Source organism: Humulus lupulus, chromosome X (assembly GCF_963169125.1).
Source record: "Humulus lupulus chromosome X, drHumLupu1.1, whole genome shotgun sequence".
NCBI classification, from domain to species: Eukaryota; Viridiplantae; Streptophyta; class Magnoliopsida; order Rosales; family Cannabaceae; genus Humulus; species Humulus lupulus.
Window position 1 is genome coordinate 4,578,822 of NC_084802.1, and position 21,778 is coordinate 4,600,599.

Consider the following 21,778-nt stretch of genomic DNA (forward strand, 5'->3'; position numbering starts at 1 on the left):
TTCCCTTTTTACTGGCTTTTCACCTTAACCTAATTATAACACTTAGATCACGTTTTTAACCAAAGGACTCGGGTAGCGGGTCAAATTTTCGGTTCACTGTTCACCGTAACTGTTCTGGGGTAACCAGGGCGTTACACCGGTAGTCCCTACCCTGAATCTCATTTGGTGACTAACGTTCTGAATGCCTTGGAATCCGATTACTTGTCGATTTTGGTTCAGATTGAGGCACCCTCGTCTATCAGCTGGCAAGAGCTCCAGGATGTGCTTCTCCGCTTTGACAGTCGCCTTGAGCGCCTTCATGCCTTACCCACACCCAAGTTGCTCGGCTCCGTTACTGCCAACATGGCCACCAAGACTGACTCGTCGTCCTCGTCCAATCGGTCCCCGTCTTCCTATCGTGGTGGTGTCCCTGCCCGGGGTCGTCCCTTTTCGTCTGGTGGTCCTCGGTCTGATCGTGGGTTCAGCCAACGCTCCCGAGGAAGGGGAGGCAGAGGTCATGGCTCTCGTCCCACTTGCCAAGTTTGTGGGAAACTTGGTCACACAACTGCAGTGTGCTACAACCGATTCAATGAAGCATACATGGGTTCCGATCCCACTCACACTCCGATCCAACCAACCTCTTCTCACACTGCCCTTGTAGTCTCTCCTGAGATCATTAATAATGCTGATTGGTATGTTGATAGTGGAGCAAGTGACCACCTCACCTCAGATCTAGCCAAACTCACCATGGCAACAGGATATTCTAGTAAGGAGTCGGTAGTCATTGGTAAAGGTAATGGTAAGGCACTACATATAGCAAATATTGGTTCTGGCTCTTTGTACACTCATTCGCCTAACCCTCTTTTTCTTAAGCACTTACTTCATGTCCCACAAATCACCAAAAATCTTATAAGTGTTTCCAAATTAACCTCAGAAAATAATGTTCTCATTGAGTTTCATTCCGATTTTTGTTGTGTGAAGGACAAGGTGACAGGGGCGGTGCTACTTCAAGGGCGTCTTAAGGATGGTCTCTACAAGTTTGACACCCCAACTTCCATTTCCCAGCTGCACTCCTCCACTTCAACCAGCCATGTTCCCAAGTGTCTACTTAGCTCAGCCCTTAAGAATAATGTAGATCAAACACCTCAGTCTGAACTGTTATGTATCTCCAAGAATGATGTATGGCATAGGAGACTAGGCCACCCATCTTTTCGAGTTTTAAATCAAGTTTTACTGAAAATGAATGAAAAATCGATGCTCAATACCTCTGTACATTTCTGTGATGCTTGTCAAATGGGCAAATCTCATGCTCTTCCATTTAAAAACTCTGTTACTAGAGCCTCTCATGCACTAGATCTGATTCACACGGACCTTTGGGGTCAAACACCGATTTTGTCTAATAACAAATACAAATTTTATATTCACTTTATGGATGATTTTAGCCGCTTCACTTGGATTTATCCATTACGAGCAAAATCTGAGGCGCTTGCTGCCTTTATTGAATTCAAGAAACTCGTTGAAACCCAATTTGATAGGAAAATAAAAACAATCAGATCTAATTGGGGTGGGGAATACCTTTCTTTCTCTCAATTCTTGCATGACCATGGTATTGTTTTTCAACACTCCTGTCCACATACTTTCGCTCAGAACGGAAGAGCTGAATGAAAGCATAGGCACATCGTGGAGATGGGTCTTACGTTACTTGCCCAAGTTGCAATGCCACTGAAATTTTGGGTTGATGCCTTCCAAGCTTCAGTCTATTTGATCAATAGACTTCCCACACCAGTCCTAGCAAACAAGTCACCCTTTGAAGTCCTACTGTCTAAACAGCCAGATTACAGCTCTCTTCGAGTGTTTGGCACAGCCTGTTTCCCATGTCTACGCTCTTACAACACCCACAAGTTCCAATTTCATGCTCTCAAGTGTGTCAATCTGGGGTTTAGTGAAACCTTTAAGGGGTACAAGTGCCTTAGCTCCACGGGGAGAGTGCATATTTCTTGCCATGTCACTTTCAACGAGACTGATTTCCCTTTCCGAAATGGTTTTCTAAACACGCACAACTCAGAACTTCAGGCTGAAACATCATATACAGGGTGGTCTCACTTGCCATATGTTGCACCTGAACCCGTACATACCAGCAGTACCCTTACTGACGACGCCCCTGCAGTAGCACCACCTGTCGTCTCCTCTTCTAGTCACACTCAGGTATCATCTTCCTCACCTTCCTCACTTTCACCTTGTACACCTCACGCTACTTGCCCTGTTGCTTCATCTATTGGTTCTCAGCTATCTTCCAGCAGCTATCACTCACCTCAACCTCCAGCTCCGCCCAAACCAACTCACCCCATGGTCACTCGGTCCAAGCATGGCATCTACAAACCCAAAGTGTACCTTGGCCAAGAAAAATGGACTCCCAATAGTGATGAACCTGCCACTGTAGATGACGCCTTACAACATGAAGGTTGGCGAGCTGCTATGCAAGAGGAATTCCGTGCCTTGACAGACAACAAAACTTGGACTCTTGTCCCTCACCAAGATCATTACAATCTTGTCGGCAACAAGTGGGTTTTCAAAGTAAAAACCAATTCTGATGGTTCCTTTCAGCGGTTCAAAGCTCGCCTAGTTGCTAAGGGATTTCACCAACGGCCTAGCATTGATTTTGGTGAGACTTTCAGCCTTGTGGTAAAAGCCTCTACTGTTCGGATAGTGCTTACAATAGCTGTCTCTATGAATTGGGAGATTAGACAGCTCGATATCAATAATGCCTTCTTAAATGGCAGCCTTGAGGAAGATGTTTTTATGGCCCAGCCACAAGATTTTGAAGATCAAAATAAGCCTCACCATGTGTGCAAACTCCACAAGTCATTATATGGACTGAAACAAGCACCTCATGCATGGTTCGATAAACTCAAACAAACCTTGGTTTCATGGAACTTCATTAATTCGAAGGCAGATAACTCGTTGTTCTTCTATACTCACGACAAGATCAAGATATTAGTCCTCATATATGTGGATGATATTATCATCACAGGGAACAATTCAAAAGAAGTACAAGGGTTCATAGTTGCTCTCAATAAAGCTTCTCCCTTAAAGATCTTGGACCTCTAAACTTCTTCCTTGGTATAGAGGTTCACCGAGATGACACTGGGCTATATTTGACTCAGACCAAATACATTGAAGAACTTCTGACTAAGTTTGCCAAATAAGAATCTGAAACCAGTCCCCACTCCTATGACTGTGGGATAGCCAATATCTCGGACAGATGGAGAGCTCTTGCAAAATCCAACTCACTACCGAAGTCTTATAGGTGCCCTTCAATATCTCTGTCACACAAGACCGGACATAGCATACTCAGTAAACAAACTGAGTCAATTCCTTCAAGAACCAACCAGCACACATTGGAGTGCTGCAAAAAGAATTCTGCGATAGCTGAAAGGCAGTGCTAATGTTGGTCTTCACATTGCTTACAGTGAGAGTTTGAATATAACAGGATATTCAGATGCCGATTGGGCTTGCTGCCCAGATGATAGACGTTCAGTGGCTGGGTATTGTGTCTATCTTGGCAACACATTGGTGTCATGGTCCTCTAAGAAACAGGCTGTTGTGTCAAGGTCCAGTACTGAATCCGAATACAGAGCCTTGGCTCAAATTGCTGCTGAGATTGCATGGATTGAGTCCTTGTTACGAGAGCTGAAGTTTCCTGGTATTCAGAAGCCAATCATCTGGTGTGATAATGTTAGTGCAGGTGCTTTAGCATCAAATCCAGTGTATCATGCAAGAACGAAACACATTGAGCTCGACGTATACTTTGTACGTGACAAAGTATTGAAGAAAGAACTTGAAGTTCGATACATTCCCTCTGCAGACCAAGTAGTCGACTGCCTTACCAAGAGTCTCTCCCACACTCGATTTCAGTTTCTGGTTTCCAAACTTGGAGTGTTGTCATCACCCTTTCGTTTGAGAGGAAATCACATCAGCTGCTAGATCAGCACCTGCACTGGACATTCTTGATGACTCAGCAAATGACTCAAACACTCTAGAATATTCAGCCAGGACCACAAGATGAGCAAATCACCTTCTGTAACAAATTCTTGTTATTGAGAATATTTTCTGTTATAAGTATATAGCAACGTGTACAAAGTCTATTGGACTCTATTTGTAATTGTATATTCACATAACAATATATATATATATATACAACAACTACAACAGTCTCGTTTTTGAGCTGCTTCTTTCCATTCATTTTCAGTCTAAAAATACTATCTCTGCATATATTTTATCTTAGCCATGTTGAACAACCTTGATCCCTGGTCATATGATGTGTGAACAACCAAAACCCTAGTTTGCATTGTAACTAGCTTGTAAAGATCGGTCTTGATTTGATCGTCATAGGCCGAGGGTGGAATAACACTCCAACATCTACTTCTCCTAAGGCATCAATCAAATAAGGAATGATCCCCTCTCCGTATTCATTGTTTAGGCAGAACACAAATTAATAATTGTGCTCAAGTTAGGATCCAGATACAAGTGCTCGCACCACTTAATGTCACATTTTCTTTTCTTTCTTTGGTAGTTGGTTTCCAAAAATTTGAATTTTATGAAACTTTGTGTTAGATTGTTTGACATATTTAATTTCATGTAATTGTTTTCTCTACTTGTCTCTTAAATTGTAGTTTTTCTTTTTTATAATTTTATTATTCTTATCATCAGTTTATCCGAAAAAAAATTAAGACACTAGAAAAAGGAAGAACAAGCCACAATTACAATTAATATGTTCATCAAAATCTGCTTGTTTTATATTGTTATATATTATGTAAAAATATTGATTTCTGAATAATTCGGTCTAATATTTCTTCTTTAAATATCTCTAATGGTGCAACACTAAATTACTATACAGTATCACAAATTAATACTTTTTTTTTCAGTTATCTTTTTTACAGATTATTTAAAAATTATTACAAGACATGTCAAATTTCTAATTGTACCAAACCCAAATCTTAAAGAATAACAATTAATCTCTTGTAATGTCATGGGAGTGTGAGAATTTGCATGTATATCAGAGTTATATCTACATGTAACATGATTATATACGAATAAAAAATCCTACCATTTTAAATTGACGTAGAGTTCCATCATTACTAGCATAATATACATAATCTAAGAGTTGTGATTCTCCCTCGAGTCTTGATTTGGGTAAGTAACCTCTACAGCTGAGACTACAACAGTCTCTTGATAAGTTGTTTGTGTACCATTTGGGTCTGGAGAAGACGATCCTGGCTCCCTAAACACAAAGCTTGAATTTGTATGGACTGAGAACCCTGAAGGACTTGGCGGGCAGTTGGTGTTCGGCGATGACAAGTCAATGACGCTTCTTTCTCCGACTTCATTCTTTCTAAAAGTGTGCGAGCTGAGGTCCTTTTCGTCAAATGTTCTAAAAATGGCCGCAATTCTCCTCCAAACTGATGGTTCTGCATCGGCGTTCATCAAGAGATTCCTTTGCTCATAGAGGAACATGACAGCATATATGACAAGCGCCAACGATGAAGCCACACCTGCGATGAGGAAGAGTCCCCAAAAGCTTTCCAGCCCAAGACTGTTGGATGAGAACTTGTTGTTGGGGTCTACACAGTTGGTGTCTTTCTTGAACCACATTTTCTTTCCTTCAGTCACTTCCAATATTGCCCTCGAAATATCTTGAACAAGAGGCGAGCCTTTTGGAAAAGCCTGGGATATACATGTTGAGAATAATATCATATATGAGTTTATATACGAGACAAATGAATACATATGTTGGTAATAAAGAAGTAGAGGTCTTACAAAAGCAAAGCCGTCAGCTTTGAATGTTGGTTCAACCATGGTAAACTTGGAGCAATATTTTTCCATAAAAAGTTTCATGTAAGGTGTTTCATCAAAAGCAGCAGCAATCCCATTGTTTTTACTCCCATTTATAAAGAGTTGGTATAACTCTTCTGGAGTGTCATAGATCACAAATTGGTGATCTTCAAACCCCATTTGTTTCAATATTCCTTCTATAAAACTACGTCGTTGAAAGCCAACTTTCTCCTTGTTCTTCAGGAGCTGGTTCACATCAGTGATGGTTGGTTGGAGTTGTTGGACTGTTAAAAGCGAGGTCCAACTAGCTGTGTAACTTTGGGTGAGTATGAGTACTACAAAGCACCATATGATCACTACCAACCTTGCCAAGTTACTCACAACGCTTTCCTCTGTAAATTTATTATAAAAACAAAGCACAACAAAAAGAACATGTTAAGTCCTTTGTAAAAGAAAAGGTTATGTTTTCAACTTGTTCAAACAATCACAAGGAACTTACTATGTGCAAAAACCATGGTTGAAAAAGAGTACCAAAAGCTTGTTCCTATTTGATGATATGGAGGGCCACGAAAGTCCTCATTTATTCGGTGTTCAAGAACCCATACTACAAACCCAACAAAAATGAAAAAGCAGCCACATGTTACCCAAAGATCCCAAGTCAAAGGCTTCAAGAATGCCCAAGCATTGTCACTTCTATCATCCTTGATTGGTACTATCATGTACACACTAGACTCGGTATAAGGCATTGTAAAGTCCACGTACAAGGACCTATTTGCTCTAATGGTTATGTCCCCAACTGCAGCATCCATTTTCTGTCAAATATGAGCCATTAAAATGCTGAGTAGAAACACTCCAAAAGGCAACAAAAGTAAGAACATTTATTTTAGAAAAAGCAATGTTTAAGGACAATTCTCAAAGAAGAAAACTCACTCTCTAGACAAGTCTCTATATTTCTCACTAAGAATGATTTCAGGTTTAAAAACACATCCAACACGAGAATAAGAACATTTATTCTCCTTGTATAACAAAAAAAAATGTTTTTAAGTAAGGTCAACAGACTTTACTGTTAAGTAAATCAACTTCTAACCAAACAAAAAAGGCAACAAAAGTTTAAAGCTTTTACCCCATCAAACACTTGGTAGACAAGGTCATTGTAAGTGCCAGCACTACTGCCATTGGCATAGGCAAAGGGAACATACTCGAAAGAAACAGAATAAGGCAGTGCCCCCAAAACAGCCTCAAAAACATCGATGCTGTATCCTGAAACGGTGTCGTTTGAGAAAGGAAAAGACACATTCACAAACTCCTTAAACCCATCTTTCACCGGGACCCCAATTCGCAACGTCTTCCCATTTGCCGGGATCTGCCACCCCTTAGGAGCTGAGGTAGAGTCACCAGGCCATATTATAGGCGCCAAACTGGTATTCAAAGCAGAGTATTTGGTCTTATCTCCCGAACCCAACGTTCTCTCGAGTCCATTCTCAAGCGTCCAAAACCCAACCTTTCTTTCCCCACTTCCATTCACGTTAATGATCTCAAAAGTAGAAGTTTGTAGCTGCCCATTGACGAGTTTAAACTCACCCGAAAGCCCTTTAAACCTCATTTTCGATAACGCTTGAACAAGCTCCGGACCAGTACGAGACACCCCAAACGATCCCAAATCAGTAGAGTTATTATCACTCGAAACATTCACCATTTTGAAGCTGAAGTTCGATGCCTTCCCAATCTCCTCAACCGCCTTGGCCAATCCAAAAACGGCGTCGTAAGCCCAAAGCCCGAAAGTCACCATAGGAGGGTTAACAATGGTGGGATTTTCACGTTGGAATTTGGTTTTCCACCGAGCCGTAAAATTCTGAAGCTTGTTCGTTTTAGGGACATGGGTTTTCAACCCCAAAACTCCTTGCATCGAATGGAGAACAGTTGAATTAGCTGAGCCCAGAAAATCAGCAACCCCATCAGTCATTATCCATACGTAACCATTACCCATCATACCAATCTTCTCAGCCATGGCAAAGATTCGGTACGCGAGATCCGGCAACATATGAAGGACGAAGACCCTTGTCTGCATTGTCATGAGCTTGTAGAGCTCGGCGGAAATGTGGTCGTCTGTGGCGGTCGGAGGGATCACACTCCGGTACGGTACTTGGGCATCGACGTCTTGTAAAGCATCGGTCAAGTAAGGAATGATTCCCTCGCCGTACTCGTTGCCGACGTAGATGGGCACTACTTCTCTCCATCCGAAAGCTTTGACGACGGCAGCTATGGCTTCCACCTGAGACGAATCGTTTGCGGCTACTCGGAAGAAGTATGGGCTTCGGAGAGAAGTGAGAGATGGGCTTTTTGCGGAGAATGTTATGATGGGCACTTGGGCTTTGTCACCGAGTTCGATTACGAAGTGGGTCTGCATTGATGTTTCTGGGCCTAGAATGGCTTCGACTTTAACATTTTTTATTAGATCCAAAGCTGTTTCAATAAAAAAAAATGGAGAAAAAAAATTAAGGTTAAGAATTTAAAATTTCACGTATTAAATTTCATTACATTGTTACAATTTTAATGAAATCAAAAACAAAAAAGTTTCAATAGAAATATGATATGATAACAAGAATTAATCTTATAAGATCCAAAGCTGATTCTAGGAAAAAAAAGATTAAGAATTTAATAAATTACAATGGTTGCTTTGTAAAATATTTTTGTCAATATTTGGATAATTTTTTTATTTTTTTTTGTAAAAGTGATTTATATAAGAAAGCATACATTCACCTACTTGATCTTTATAAGAAATATATTTCCTAATAATATATTTCAAATCTTATTCTTGTCCTAAGCAAAATTATTATAACTTTTTTTCTTATTATTTTAAATATTCATTTTTCATCATTCGAATTTTATATTATTGTGCTATAATATACCATTTTTCTCTCAAATAAATTTATTCACTTATGACATGATATTTTTATAATAACAAACTAATCTTAAAAAATATTCTTCCTATTTACATGAGAAATTTTTTTAATTGAACAAGTTATAGACACACTAACATTCTGTTTGGACTTGAATTTAAAAGAGAAAATATCAATTTCAATTTTTTGTTAAGAAAAAGATAGAATATGTTTTTAGAGAAATTATTGAGGGAAATTTATTAATTTAGACTATTTATAATTTATTTAAAAGAAAAAATATTAAAAATAAAGTCTATAAGTTTTAGAAAAATATTTTTGTTTATCTGTTTTCTAATATTTTTTTTGACAAAAAATTTCTTCGATAAAATTTAAATTTCAAACAAAAGCCTGAATTATTTTTTGTTTTAAAAAAATATTTTTTAAGATATTAAATTATGTAGTTACTGTTCAAACAATATATGAAAAGCTTTACATATTAATTTACAGTCTAACATGTAATTTTGTTTATCAAGTGATTGAAGTTATTTTTCTTCATTAAATTCACTAAAGGACACTGCGAGATATATTAGAAAATAAAAATAATTAATGCATATATACTACTGTCTACACTATGACTTTTTCTATTATTATTATTTTTTCTATTATTAATTTATTTTTAAATATTATTAGATTTTATATATGTCATGTAATTATGTAAATATATATTTATATCAACGTTATATTTAGATGTCATATATAGATATTATTAATATACATATTTATATATACTATAGAATTATTTTATTATATATATTTTAAAAAAAACAATAAATTAATTTTTATTAAAATTATAAACAATGTTACACACGTGATTTGCATGTTTTTTCTATATATAAATATAATCTTTAGAAGGATTCAAACTTCATCTTCTTACCCTGTTAAAAAAAAATGGACACGTACAGGTGGACTTAATTCAGGACTATATATTATATATTCTAGAAAATCGATACATTTATGGCGAATCATTAAAACACACAACATTTTCAGAAAAGGAGTATAAAAATACAATTATATATAAATGTTAATTCTTCTGTATGGACTTCACTTTAAATTTTATTGGTGGGGTTCTCAGTATTTCTCGACCCGTAAACAGTTTTTGGCACAATTTTTTTTTATGACCGTGTATATTGTAACTATTTAGAGCATCCTGCAAATTTTCAGAAAATTCTGAATAGTTTACAGTATTGAAAACTAGATTCAAACATGTTGTTACACGTGTGATGTGCGTGGAAAACAATATGTTTAAACTTAATTTTCGGTACTATAAACTATTATAAATTTTCTGAAAATGTGCAGGATGCTCTAAATAGCTACAATATATACAGTCATAAAAAAAAGTCACACAAAAAAATATTCACATATCGAAAAATACTGAAAACACTGAAAGCCAGCCAGCAAAACTTAAAATGAAACTACGGAAAAAAAAAAGTATCCTCTGTATATATGAGTTGGAATGTTTATATTATTGAGAAGTCAAAGTCAAATTAAGATGGTATTGTTGTAACCGCGTGGCCAAGTTAAGTAGGACAGATCGATTCTTATTCCAACGTGGAATATCATTGTATGAAGTCCATATTATTATTAGTCCAATACTTCCAATTTTACGGCTAAGCATGAGACTAACTATGACCATAAATTAATTATTACTTCTAATAAATTTTGATTTATATATTTATAAATATATACGAGAAAAGACTTTTAATACTTGGATATTTATGTACGATATATATATATATATAAATATTTATAGCTTGAGAGAGTTGACAAAACAAGCTATGTAATCTTATTAAAAACAACAAAGGGAAAAAATACAATAGTAAAAAAATAATAATAACTAAGTAAACATTTTAATTATATATTTATGTAGATGCGTATATGTATGTATAATGTGTATATATATAATTGTTTATGTTTTAAACATTTTATTCATTATGTATATAGAGATAATTACATATTTTTCAGTTTTGATATTATTAATTATTTACCATATTTAATACAGTAAAAGCTTTGATTTCTCCATAATAATTCTCATTGTCTCAATACAATTAACATATACCCAAACGATTAACAGAATCAGAAATTACAAGAAATCTCAACAATTCCTCACTCCTCTCAAAGGCCTCACTGTCGCTCCATCCTAACAAACTCGTCCAGCCATCGAGGTCTCACTCGCTTCCTTTTTTCACGCGCCTGCTGCTCTTCAATGGGTTCGTTTTCTCCTGAAGGGTCCTTCGACTGTTCGTGTACTTCACTGCCCTCTCCTTCTTGTATTGTGGCTTGATCTATCCATTCCTGGGCTTTGTCTTTTAGCAACCGTTCATTCAGCGCTATTAGGCTGTGCTTCTGGGCCGCAACCACCTGGGCTTGCTGAGAGCCCGTAATACTACTCCCCTCCTCGAATTGGACCTTGTCCGCAAGGTCCGGCAAGTTATAGATCTGACAAAAAGAATCAAAATCTTCCCAGGTTGCTTCTTCCAACGTGCTCAACGACCACTGGACTAACACTTGTTTTGTTGGGTGACCCTGCTTTACTATGATGCGAGATGACAAGATGGCCACAGGTAGCATGAGTGGATTATTAGCTATAGCTAATTCGGGCAAGGGGTAACACTGTTGTGGGGAAGCACCATAATATTTCTTGAGCAAGGAGACATGAAATGTAGGGTGAATGCGGCTTGTTGGCGGCAGTTCGAGCTTGTATGCCACGGTTCCGATTCTGGCTAGGATGGGAAATGGCCCAAAGTATCGACGAGAGAGTTTAGGATTCAAACGTTTAGCAACGGTTGACTGTCGGTATGGCTGTTGTTGACGCGGTTCTTCGGCAACAGATAATTAAGAGAAGAAGAGAAAGAGATTAGTACTTAAAAGTAGAACCGTCACAGATATGAAATCTTTGTGGAAAGAACTAGGTGACTCCAGACACGTTTTTAAGTGGTTCGAAGGTTCAAATCCTTCTACTCCACTAGTCAATATTATTGATCTTTTCTGGGTAATTGGTTTACAAAGTATATAGTTCTTACAAGACTATTTTTCCAACCCCTATCAACTCCCAGGGTCTCCATATTTATAGGAGAAGGCACCTGGAAGTTGGTAGGGAGGTCATCCCGTGACCTTACCATTTGTCATATCAAGTCTGTGATATTCATGATTAATTCCTAAACCTGACACACAAGTGTGGTCTAATCAGTATGGAAGGAGATAATGGGCCGCACGGCCCAACCCGTCCGTGGGTGTCTGAATACGCACGTTCCTGCTGCGTGTCCGAGAAGTCAGGGGGATATCGGACACGTGATGGCAGGATTATGCACGTTTATCTTGCGTGTTGACTTCACATAGGGTCAGAGCTTCCTGAGAAGCTCGCTACCGGAGCAATCCATAACCCGAGCTGATCCGTCAGTGGTCGCCGGATGTTGTTCCCAGCTCCTGGTGCAACAAGACGGAGCTGGAAACAGGATCCCCCTCGAGCTAGAAAGGGCTCGTCCTGAAAATAGAGCCTCTGGCCTGTGGGAGCCTCGGGCTAAATCATGTTTAGTCCGAGGCTCGTCCTGCTAAACAGCCCGTGGGAAAACCAGGGCGTACAGCTGTAGTTTAACCAACACAAGTTCCCCCACTGTAAACTCAACGTCCTTCCTCTTCTTGTTTGCCTGCTGCCTCATTCTATGTTGTGCTTGCTGTAGTTTCTGTTTTAAAGTGATCAAAATTTCATCCCGAGTTAAGAGATCTTCTTCCACTGCATGAATTGTTGTTGCCCCGCGTGTATAAGCTGGGATGGACGGAGGAAGTCTGCCGTATACCGCCTGAAACGGAGTCATGTCAATGGCTGAATGGTGACTGGTATTGTAGTGATACTCTGCCCATGACAAGAACTTGCTCCATTTTTTTGGAAAATCAGCCGTAAACGCCCGCAAATATTGCTCCACATACCTGTTCGTCACTTCGGTTTGGCCATCTGTTTCGGGATGGTATGCGGAACTCATCTTGAGTTTGGTGCCCATCAACTCAAATAATTTTGTCCAAAAAGAGCTTGTAAACACCGGGTCTCGGTCAGAAACAATTGTCCGGGGCAGTCCATGTAGTTTAATAACCATGTGAGTGAAAAGTTCAGCGACTTTGGTGGCTGAATAATTGTTAGGCAGCGCTCCAAAGTGGGCATATTTTGTCAACCTATCGATGACCACCAAAATATTCGTAAGTCCACATGAGTTGGGCAAATCCACAATAAAGTCCATCGCCAAGTCTTCCCAAACTCACTCCGGAATCGGTAGCGGTTGCAGCAGGCCATAGGGGGCTGTCGTCGAATACTTCACTGTTTGGCACACCGAACATGAACAAACAAACTGTTTGACATCCTTTCTCATGCCTTTCCAGTAAAAATTGGCCCCTAAACGCACATAAGTTCGTGTAACTCCTGCATGACCCCCAACTGGTGAAGCATGAAATTCTAACAACAACTTTGTTTTTAGATTCGAGTGGATACTGACCATAATCTTATGATGAAAACACAGCAAGCCTTCGTGGACTGAATAGACTGTTGTGTCCAATTTTCCCTGCTGAAAGTCACTGTGTAATAAGCGAAGATCCGGGCAAGTTGTGTTCTCTTGCCGCAGTTCCTCCAAAAAATCGAAGCACCCTGTACTTACAGCCATTTGCAACAACGAAGGAGCACCTTCGTATTTTCTGGATAATGCATCTGCCACTGTATTTTCTCGGCCAGTTTTGTATTCAATGGTGAAAGTAAAACCCAGCAACTTGCGCAGAAAGTGTTGTTGTTCAGGCGTTTGTATCACTTGTGTCCACAACTCCTTGAGACTTCTATGATCTGTGCGAATAATGAAAGGTCTGCCCAACAGATATTGGCGCCACTTTGTCACTGCCTCCATAATGGCTCTCATCTCTCTGTTGTACGCCGAAGCCCCTGCAAACTGTGGTCCCAATTTTTTACTAAAGAATGCAATTGGGTGGCCGTTCTGCATCAAAACCCCACCGATGCCAATGTTGGAAGCATCTGTCTCCACAATAAAATCCTGGGAAAAATCTGGTAGCTGTAACACCGGTGTTGAGGTCATGGCCGCTTTGAGCTTCTCAAATGCTTGGGAGGCTTCTGAGGACCACTGGAAGCTGTCTTTCTTTAGCAAATCTGTCAGAGGCGCTGCAACAGATACGTAATGAGCGACAAACCTGCGGTAATAGCCAGTCAAGCCTAAAAACCCACGCAGCTGTTTAACCGAAGTTGGTGTAGGCCAGTCGCACATTGCTGCTATTTTAGAAGGATCCACGCTAACTCCTTTTGCTGAGACCAAGTGACCCAGATAGTCTATAGTGGACTGAAAAAAACTGCATTTGGTAACTTTGGCATAGAAGCTATTATCCTGTAAAAGTTGTAAGACCATTCGCAAATGGAAAACATGATCTGAAATGTTACGGCTGTATATAAGAATATCATAAAAAAAAAACGATGAAAAACCGTCGCAGAAAGGGACTGAATAGCCGATTCATTGTGGCCTGAAATGTGGACGGGGCATTTGTAAGCCCAAAGGGCATCACGACGAACTCGTAGTGTCCTTCATGGGTGCGGAAGGCGGTCTTGTGGATATCTCTAGGGTCCATCCGGATTTGGTGGTAGCCCGCCCGGAGATCTAGTTTTGAGAATACCTTTGCGTGACCCAATTCATCTAATAGCTCATCGATAGTCGGAATGGGAAATCGATCTTTGATTGTTATGCCGTTGAGAGCTCGGTAATCCACACAAAACCTCCACGTACCATCTTTCTTCTTGACCAATAGGACCGGAGATGAATATGGGTTGGTGTTTGGGCGTATGAAACCAAACGAAATCATCTCCTTAACCAACTGCTCCATAACGTCTTTCTGAAAGTGGGGGTATCTGTATGGCCATACCTTCACTGGGTTTGAACCGGGTTGCAAAAAAATTCGATGGTCGATGCTTCTATATGGCGGAAGAGATGTGGGCTCGGCCAACACAGCTTGAAACTTGGTAAGAAGGCCGAAACCTTCGCTAGGAAATTGTGATTCCACGGTTTGGAGGTCTGTTAAAGCTGGCGGATCTTCCTTCTGTAATGCCATCAGTCTGTAGACATCTTTAATGTCACCTTCTCTAATGAGGGCATGAAATTGTGTAAATGTAAGCTGATTTGGAGCAGCTGTTTTGGACCCCTCCAACTTAACCGTGCTGCCTTGCCACTGAAACTCCATGGTTAAGTTCTTATGGTCATGGAGACACGGTCCCAAGGATTGCAACCACTGCATTCCTAAAACAATATCCAGCCCACAAATTGGTAGAACGTACAAATCTACCACAAATTGGTGTCCCTGCATAAGCAATTCCACTCCAATACAGATCTTCGAACACACTAAGAAATTGCCATTGCCCATGTAAACTTTGAAACGAGTTGTGTCTTCCCACTTCAAAGCCAACCGCTCGGCCAAGGATGCTTGTATGAAATTGTTGTTGCTATCGGTGTCTATAAGGACCTCCAATGTTTCAGTGCCGTGTTTGACCATAATACGGAAGATCCGCGGGTTCAATGAATTAGATAAAGTGTTTAGACTTACTTCAGCCTCCTCGGATTGATGCCCGTCCTGGTCTGTACTTTTAGTTTCCAAATTCGTTTCCTCCTCATCCTAAGCACACAAAATCAGCATCCTATTTTTACACTTATGCCCATAATTGAATTTCTCATCGCACGTGAAACATAATCCTTTGTCTCTGCGTTCTTTAAATTCTGCTGGGGATAATCGCTTGATCGGTAGGGAATGCGTACTCGCTGGGGGTTGAGAACCCGAGCCAAATGTGTTTGGATATGGGGCGATTGTTTTCGGAGCATATGTTGGCGTGGTGTGTTGCGTTGGTTGAGTGCTGTATGTTCGTGGTTGCCATCCCTGTTTGCTCATCTCCGGACGCTGACGAAAACCCAGATCATCATGGCGATCTTCGAATAGTTGAGCCTTAGCCATTGCATCGGCTAAGTCCACCGGTTTAGCAAGGAGAAGTTCCCTACGAATTTCCAGCTTCAGACCCCACACAAAGAAGTTGAGAAACATCGCATCAGCTACCCCCGTAATACGCGGCATCAATGCTTCAAACTCAGCTCGGTACTGTGATACTCGGCCCGTCTGAGTCAATTTCGAGATACGCCCCAAAGGATCGTCGTAGATCGAAGTGCCAAAGCGCTGAACCAAAGCTTGTAAAAAAGAATCCCAATCGGTGATTGAACCCCCCTTTTCCACCCATTGAAACCAAGTGGATGGTGCTCCATCTAAATGGAAAGGGACAACAGCCAGCCTCATCTCATTGTCCACCTTATGCAAGTCAAAAAACTTAGTGATCTTGTAAATCCAGTCCTCCACGTTCGAACCGTCGAAACGTGGAACCTTCACCCTCAGAGTTTTGAGAATGGAATGCATGTCTCCATGACTTTGCGCCACTGTGAATCGTTCACTTGACCCCTTCGTGCCGTCCCCTCGAATACTGCTAGTTCCTTCCAACGGTGGTCCCTGCGGAGATGGAATGGCGGCGAAACGTTCTTCAGTCTGGGTTGCATGTTGATTCAACAGAGTGGAAAATTTCTGAAACTGTTTCTCCATTTGTTCATCTGAGTACTGCTTGAAGCTAAGCTCCATGGATTGAAACAGAGCAGCGATTTCTTCATTCTTCATGATGAGTAGAAGCAATGAAAGCACCAATAATATAGTAAAATTAAGCACTCTTCGAGTCAGTGCAAAACTCCCAGCAGCTAAAAGCTTTGATTTCTCCATAATAATTCCCATTGTCTCAATACAATTAACATATACCCAAACGATTAACAGAATCAGAAATTACAAGAAATCTCAACAATTCCTCACTCCTCTCCAAGGCCTCACTGCCGCTCCATCCTAACAAACTCGTCCAGCCATCGAGGTCTCACTCGCTTCCTTTTTTCACGCGCCTGCTGCTCTTCAATGGGTTCGTTTTCTCCTGAAGGGTCCTTCGACTGTTCGTGTACTTCACTGCCCTCTCCTTCTCGTATTGTGGCTTGATCTATCCATTCCTGGGCTTTGTCTTTTAGCAACCGTTCATTCAGCGCTATTGGGCTGTGCTTCTGGGCCGCAACCACCTGGGCTTGCTGAGAGCCCGTAATAATATTCCACATGCTTCTAGAATTTATATAGTTATGTCTTTGAACGAACCTCTACTCTCACATATACACAAACACCCATATTTATACATGCATATCTTGGAAAATAGGTATTTGTCACAATAATATATATGCTTGGTTAATTATTTTTCGTCAATATGCAATGACAGTTTATACCACATATATATAAATATATATATATATATATATAAATAAACCGCTATATACAGTTTATCATATAGAACAAGACACACAGACAATTCAATAAGACAGAACAGAATCAAATGCTTTAACTCAGTCGAAAGATTTGATGGTATTTGCTAGGTGTGTGTGTTTATGACTGTTACATATATTATATATAGTTTATACATAACATTATTATATATATTATGTGAAGAGACAAAAAGGGTATTGAGGAGAGAAGTGAGTGACCTGAAGCAGCGGCTTCAACGACGTCGGATTTGGAGTTCCTAGTGTGGAGACGAAGCCTGGTTGTGAAGCCAGGATTGGAGGTGTAGAAATCAGAAAGAGCCATATTGATGCAGCTCAGCCCCATCTTCCCAAAATCAGTCTCCAAGTTCAGAATCACCCCAACTTTCACTCCTATTATTTTCCCACCATTACTACTTTTTTGGGCCAACGACATACTCGGGAAATTACAAAGCAAGAACAACAAGGACACAGAAAAAACGACAATCGCTGGGATGTCGTTCTTCCTCATCATCTTCTTTGTTTGGAATACTGTTTTGAGTTTTTGAGTACTTGAAAAAAAAAAGTAGGTTTTGGTTTGATTCGGAAATGAGAATCAGACAACTCTAAACTTATTCATACATATATATATTGCTTATATTTATAGTAATAATATTAATTATTTCTGAAAATTCTATAGGCTCACTACTATTGTCCTCTAATACGCGACCCAGACTTGTTATATATATATATATATATTATATTATATTATAATTATTTGTACATGTATTTATGAGTTTTGATCGTTTACCTTGACCAAATGAAAGTTACAATTTGTTTATATATGTTTCGATTGGGATATATATCCCATTTTCTTAACCGACTAAAGAGACAGTAAGGACCTGGACCACATATATATATACTAGGTAAGGACCACATATATAGAGACAGTAAGGACTATATATATATATATATACCAGGTATAAAATACGTGCAATGCACGTTATATTTTATATTTTTTAGAAATGATGTAATATTAAAAAAAATTAATTGGATAATAAATAACATGATTATTAAAATGTACAAATTTATTTAAGTAGAAAGTTGTCTACGTGAATAATTACTTTGAGACACATTTTCAAATAGTGATTGCTTCAATAACATATAATATATTAAATCTATAAATGGTTAAAACCAACTTAAATGAAATAATTGAGCTCGACAAATTGGGTAAGAAAGATTTCGACGAAGCCAGTTAACAATACAGTCGACATGAAACAAATGTAAACATTGTGGCATATGTGCATAGCTCGTTCCCACTTCAAATTCCTCCAAACACACAGGACAACTCTGCCCTATTTGTTCATCACCTTCTCCAACTATGAAAGTAATAAGAATCAAATCTAATATCCCCATATTATTCCAATATGGAAACCAATCATCAACTGCCATGTATGTCTCAAAGTTCTATCTATCTTATCTATCTTTAAACATTCTTTTTTAAATAGTCACGAGACTCTGGTTAATAGTCAAAACATAAAAATTAGATTGTGTTCGATAATAATGAAATTAGTAATTTATAAAAATTATTTAAAAAAAATATTTATAATTAACAAACTTTAAAAAGCACAACTAACAATTATTTAATTTAAAGGTTGTTTGGATGATGTTGAACTTATGAGTTATTCATTTCTGATTTTATTTTCGATTTTGGTAAAAACAAAGAGTGGTCCCCTCTATTACTATATGAATGTCTAGCCCCATCATATTCTTTACCACATCACATCATAACTTGGAACAAATTTTTATACTTTTTAAATTATTTTATCTATCGAACTAAAATTAATATCTTTTTAGTCTATTAAAAAAATCACTAATCTTTTGATTGTTCCTTCAAACTTTTCGAAAAGAAATCAATGCATTTCTTTAACACCATTGAGGAGAGAAAAATAGTTCAATGCATGAGTATTATGTTTTCTGAATTGATGATTGTACTTTTGTAAGAAACAATATGAGATGTAACTTTTTCCTTTGAATTTAGTTTTCTATGTTTATGTAAATAAGAATTAGTTTTCTTTTCTCTGTTTGTTTAAATTAATTTAGTTTTTTTTTTCAGTTTTTGCAGGATTACTAATTTGAAACTTACATATGTACTCATCTAATTTTACTATGCTATTACTATATGAAAGAAATCTCACTAACCTTTTTAATGTTTGTGTAAAAGTTTCATGGATGAAATCAAACTGTATTACTTCAACAATTTCTGCAAGTGAAATAAACCTCAGATTTTTTTGTTTCAGGAGGATGAAATCATTTCAGAGTTGAAAGTCATACTAAATTCTGTTAAACCATACTAAATTGATATGAGAGTAATCGATCATTTATTTCCTCAAAGAACAGAAAACTCAAGCATGCAGTACTCACAAATAGGAGCACTTAAAAAAATTACTCTTCACACAAAATGTGAGAACAGCAATATATAACACAATTTATTAATAGTTCTTACTATTGATTACTTTGGTGGTCTATAGTGACAAAGAACTACACTTGTTCATGTCACTAAAAAGAAAAAGCATAATAATCTTTACCTGAGAATATTTACTTATAGCCTCCTCAATCAAAACCTGGTTATAGTTCCTGGTTTCACAGTACGATTTTTTTTGTTAAAAAAAATAAAAATACTATAATATAATATTCACTCTTCTCATATATATACAAACAGTGAAATTATATCTTTTAAAATCCTAATTAAACAGCATCATTTATTCGAATAAACCAATAAAGAGACAAAATCCAGATCTTAAACTAAAAGAGTGCATGGAAATTTTAAGACTTTACAAAATGAAAATAAATAAAATTAAAAAACAATACTTGCCAGAGTTAGAGAGAACGATCATAGAGGACAATGCTGGATTTTAAGATCGTTCAAGGCTTTAAATTTGAGAGTTTTGATCTGAGTGTGATAAATGAACAGAGAGTTGCAAATCCAACAGCTGCGTTTTTTTTTCTTAATATATATATATATATATATTGTAGGTGTAATTGATATGAGAGTATGTTTCAGATGTATTTTTTATTATTTGAGTGTTTATAACGATGAGAGATGATATTTGATGAGATAATGTTTATCTATTTGTAATGTGGTACTGAATGTGAAAGGTTGTGTACTCTTGAAAGGATGTGTACATCTGAAAGGGTGTGAAAGGTTATTTACCATTACTGTTAAATGTTAACTTTTTTTTTAGCATATTTTGTTAAAGTCGTACCAAATTCTGTTAAACCATACCAAAATCCGTTAAATATCAAACACCGTTAGATTGCCATTTATATAATAGGTAAGATATATATGTACTCCTTATCACTACGACCTGTATGTATTTTTGGTATTTAACTTTTTCCATTACTATGTATAATGTTTTTACCGGAGATCTTTCTTAAAATTTTTAAAAAATTCTCAATAATTTAGGAAGATGAAATCAAGATTCAAAGAGTTTTATTGCACGCATACTTGTTTCAATATTTATACGCATGTGTAATAGACTATTTAAATTATGATTTCAGCATCTTAAATTATCTAGAATTTCTTAAAAATTTGTGTGAAGTTTCATGTAACTACATTATACACAGTTATGTAAAAAGATAGAGTTACAACTTATTCATATATAAAAAATATTAAAAATAACTAGATAGTCATTAACCAAAAACGATATATATAGGGTATTGCTCATGTGCAGTTGCTAAAACGTCTGCACCCGTGGAGACACTTTTTTTTGCACCATTTGATCAAATGAAGGGCTGTGATTTCTCTCATAACTATTTTCTCTCTTTTTCTCTCACAGGTCACTACAAGCTTATTTTCTCTCTTTTTCTATTTCAAAACGTGCAGCTCAGAACTATTCTCTCTCTTTCTCTCACAAGTCACTACAAGCTTTCTCTCTCTATTTCTCCCCATCTTCGTCTCTCTCCCATTTCTCTGGTTGTTCTCCTCATTTTCTTCCCTCTCTGCAACTTTTGTCGGACCCATTTTAGAGCTCAACCGGAGTTACTTTCTTTTGGAAGTGAACCAAAAAAGTTTCAGTTTCTAACAGATTTTGGGCGGTGGGTTATGAAGATTTTGGCTTAAATTATTGTTAGCTCTCTTTGTAATGCATAGACTATCTTTGCCTGTTTATGGATTGAACCCATTTCTAATTCATTGATTCTCTCCAAGCTTTGATATCTTCTTATTGATTAGAGAAATTATTGTTAACTCTCTTTGTAATGCAGGGACTAAATATATACTTAATTGAACAACAAATAAAGTTAAAATCTAGTGAAGAAATGCACAGTTTCCACCTATTATACGAATGTAAATTAACCATATATGTCTTTGGCAGTGGGACGTTAGGTTGTGGTTGATTTCAGACGGGGTTTCAAAGCAAGGCTACTGGTGGTTTCTTATTTGTGGATTTAGGGGCTGCGGAGTCGGAGAGTGAAGTTTCTCTATCGAAGCACCGAAGCAGGTTCGACTCTGTTATTTTGGGGTAATTTTTGTGTGGTCCGTAGTGATGTTAGATTTGTAGCAGGTTTGTAAAATTAAGACCAGTAATAATAGTTGATTTACAACTTAACTTAGCCATTACCTACTGTGTTTGGTGATTTTAGTTTGGCATTCTTTTTGCTTGTTATGTTTCAACGCGAGGGGTTTACAGGAAAAAAAATGCT

General features: G+C 37.9%; 1 protein-coding gene across 1 annotated transcript; it reads right to left on the minus strand.

Moving 5' to 3' along the window:
• Positions 1–4,903: 4,903 nt before the first annotated feature.
• LOC133805831 (glutamate receptor 2.7-like) lies at positions 4,904–17,699 on the minus strand. The gene is made up of 5 exons (XM_062243984.1): positions 17,318–17,699; positions 6,935–8,274; positions 6,311–6,623; positions 5,797–6,203; positions 4,904–5,703 (listed from the first exon to the last, which is right to left on the minus strand). Exons 1-5 carry the CDS (start codon positions 17,607–17,609, stop codon positions 5,137–5,139), a joined length of 2,919 nt encoding a protein of 972 aa, XP_062099968.1. The 5' UTR covers positions 17,610–17,699; the 3' UTR covers positions 4,904–5,136.
• Between the last annotated feature and the right edge of the window lie 4,079 nt (positions 17,700–21,778).

Excerpts from the sequence above, each read along its gene's own strand:
- LOC133805831 (XM_062243984.1), bottom strand. The coding sequence starts at position 17,609 with ATGATGAGGAAGAACGACATCCCAGCGATTGTCGTTTTTTCTGTGTCC. Across the intron at positions 6,204-6,310 it reads AACCATGGTTTTTGCACATA|AGGAAAGCGTTGTGAGTAAC; the intron begins GTAAGTTCCTTG and ends ATAAATTTACAG. Across the intron at positions 5,704-5,796 it reads AAGCTGACGGCTTTGCTTTT|GCTTTTCCAAAAGGCTCGCC; the intron begins GTAAGACCTCTA and ends TGTATATCCCAG.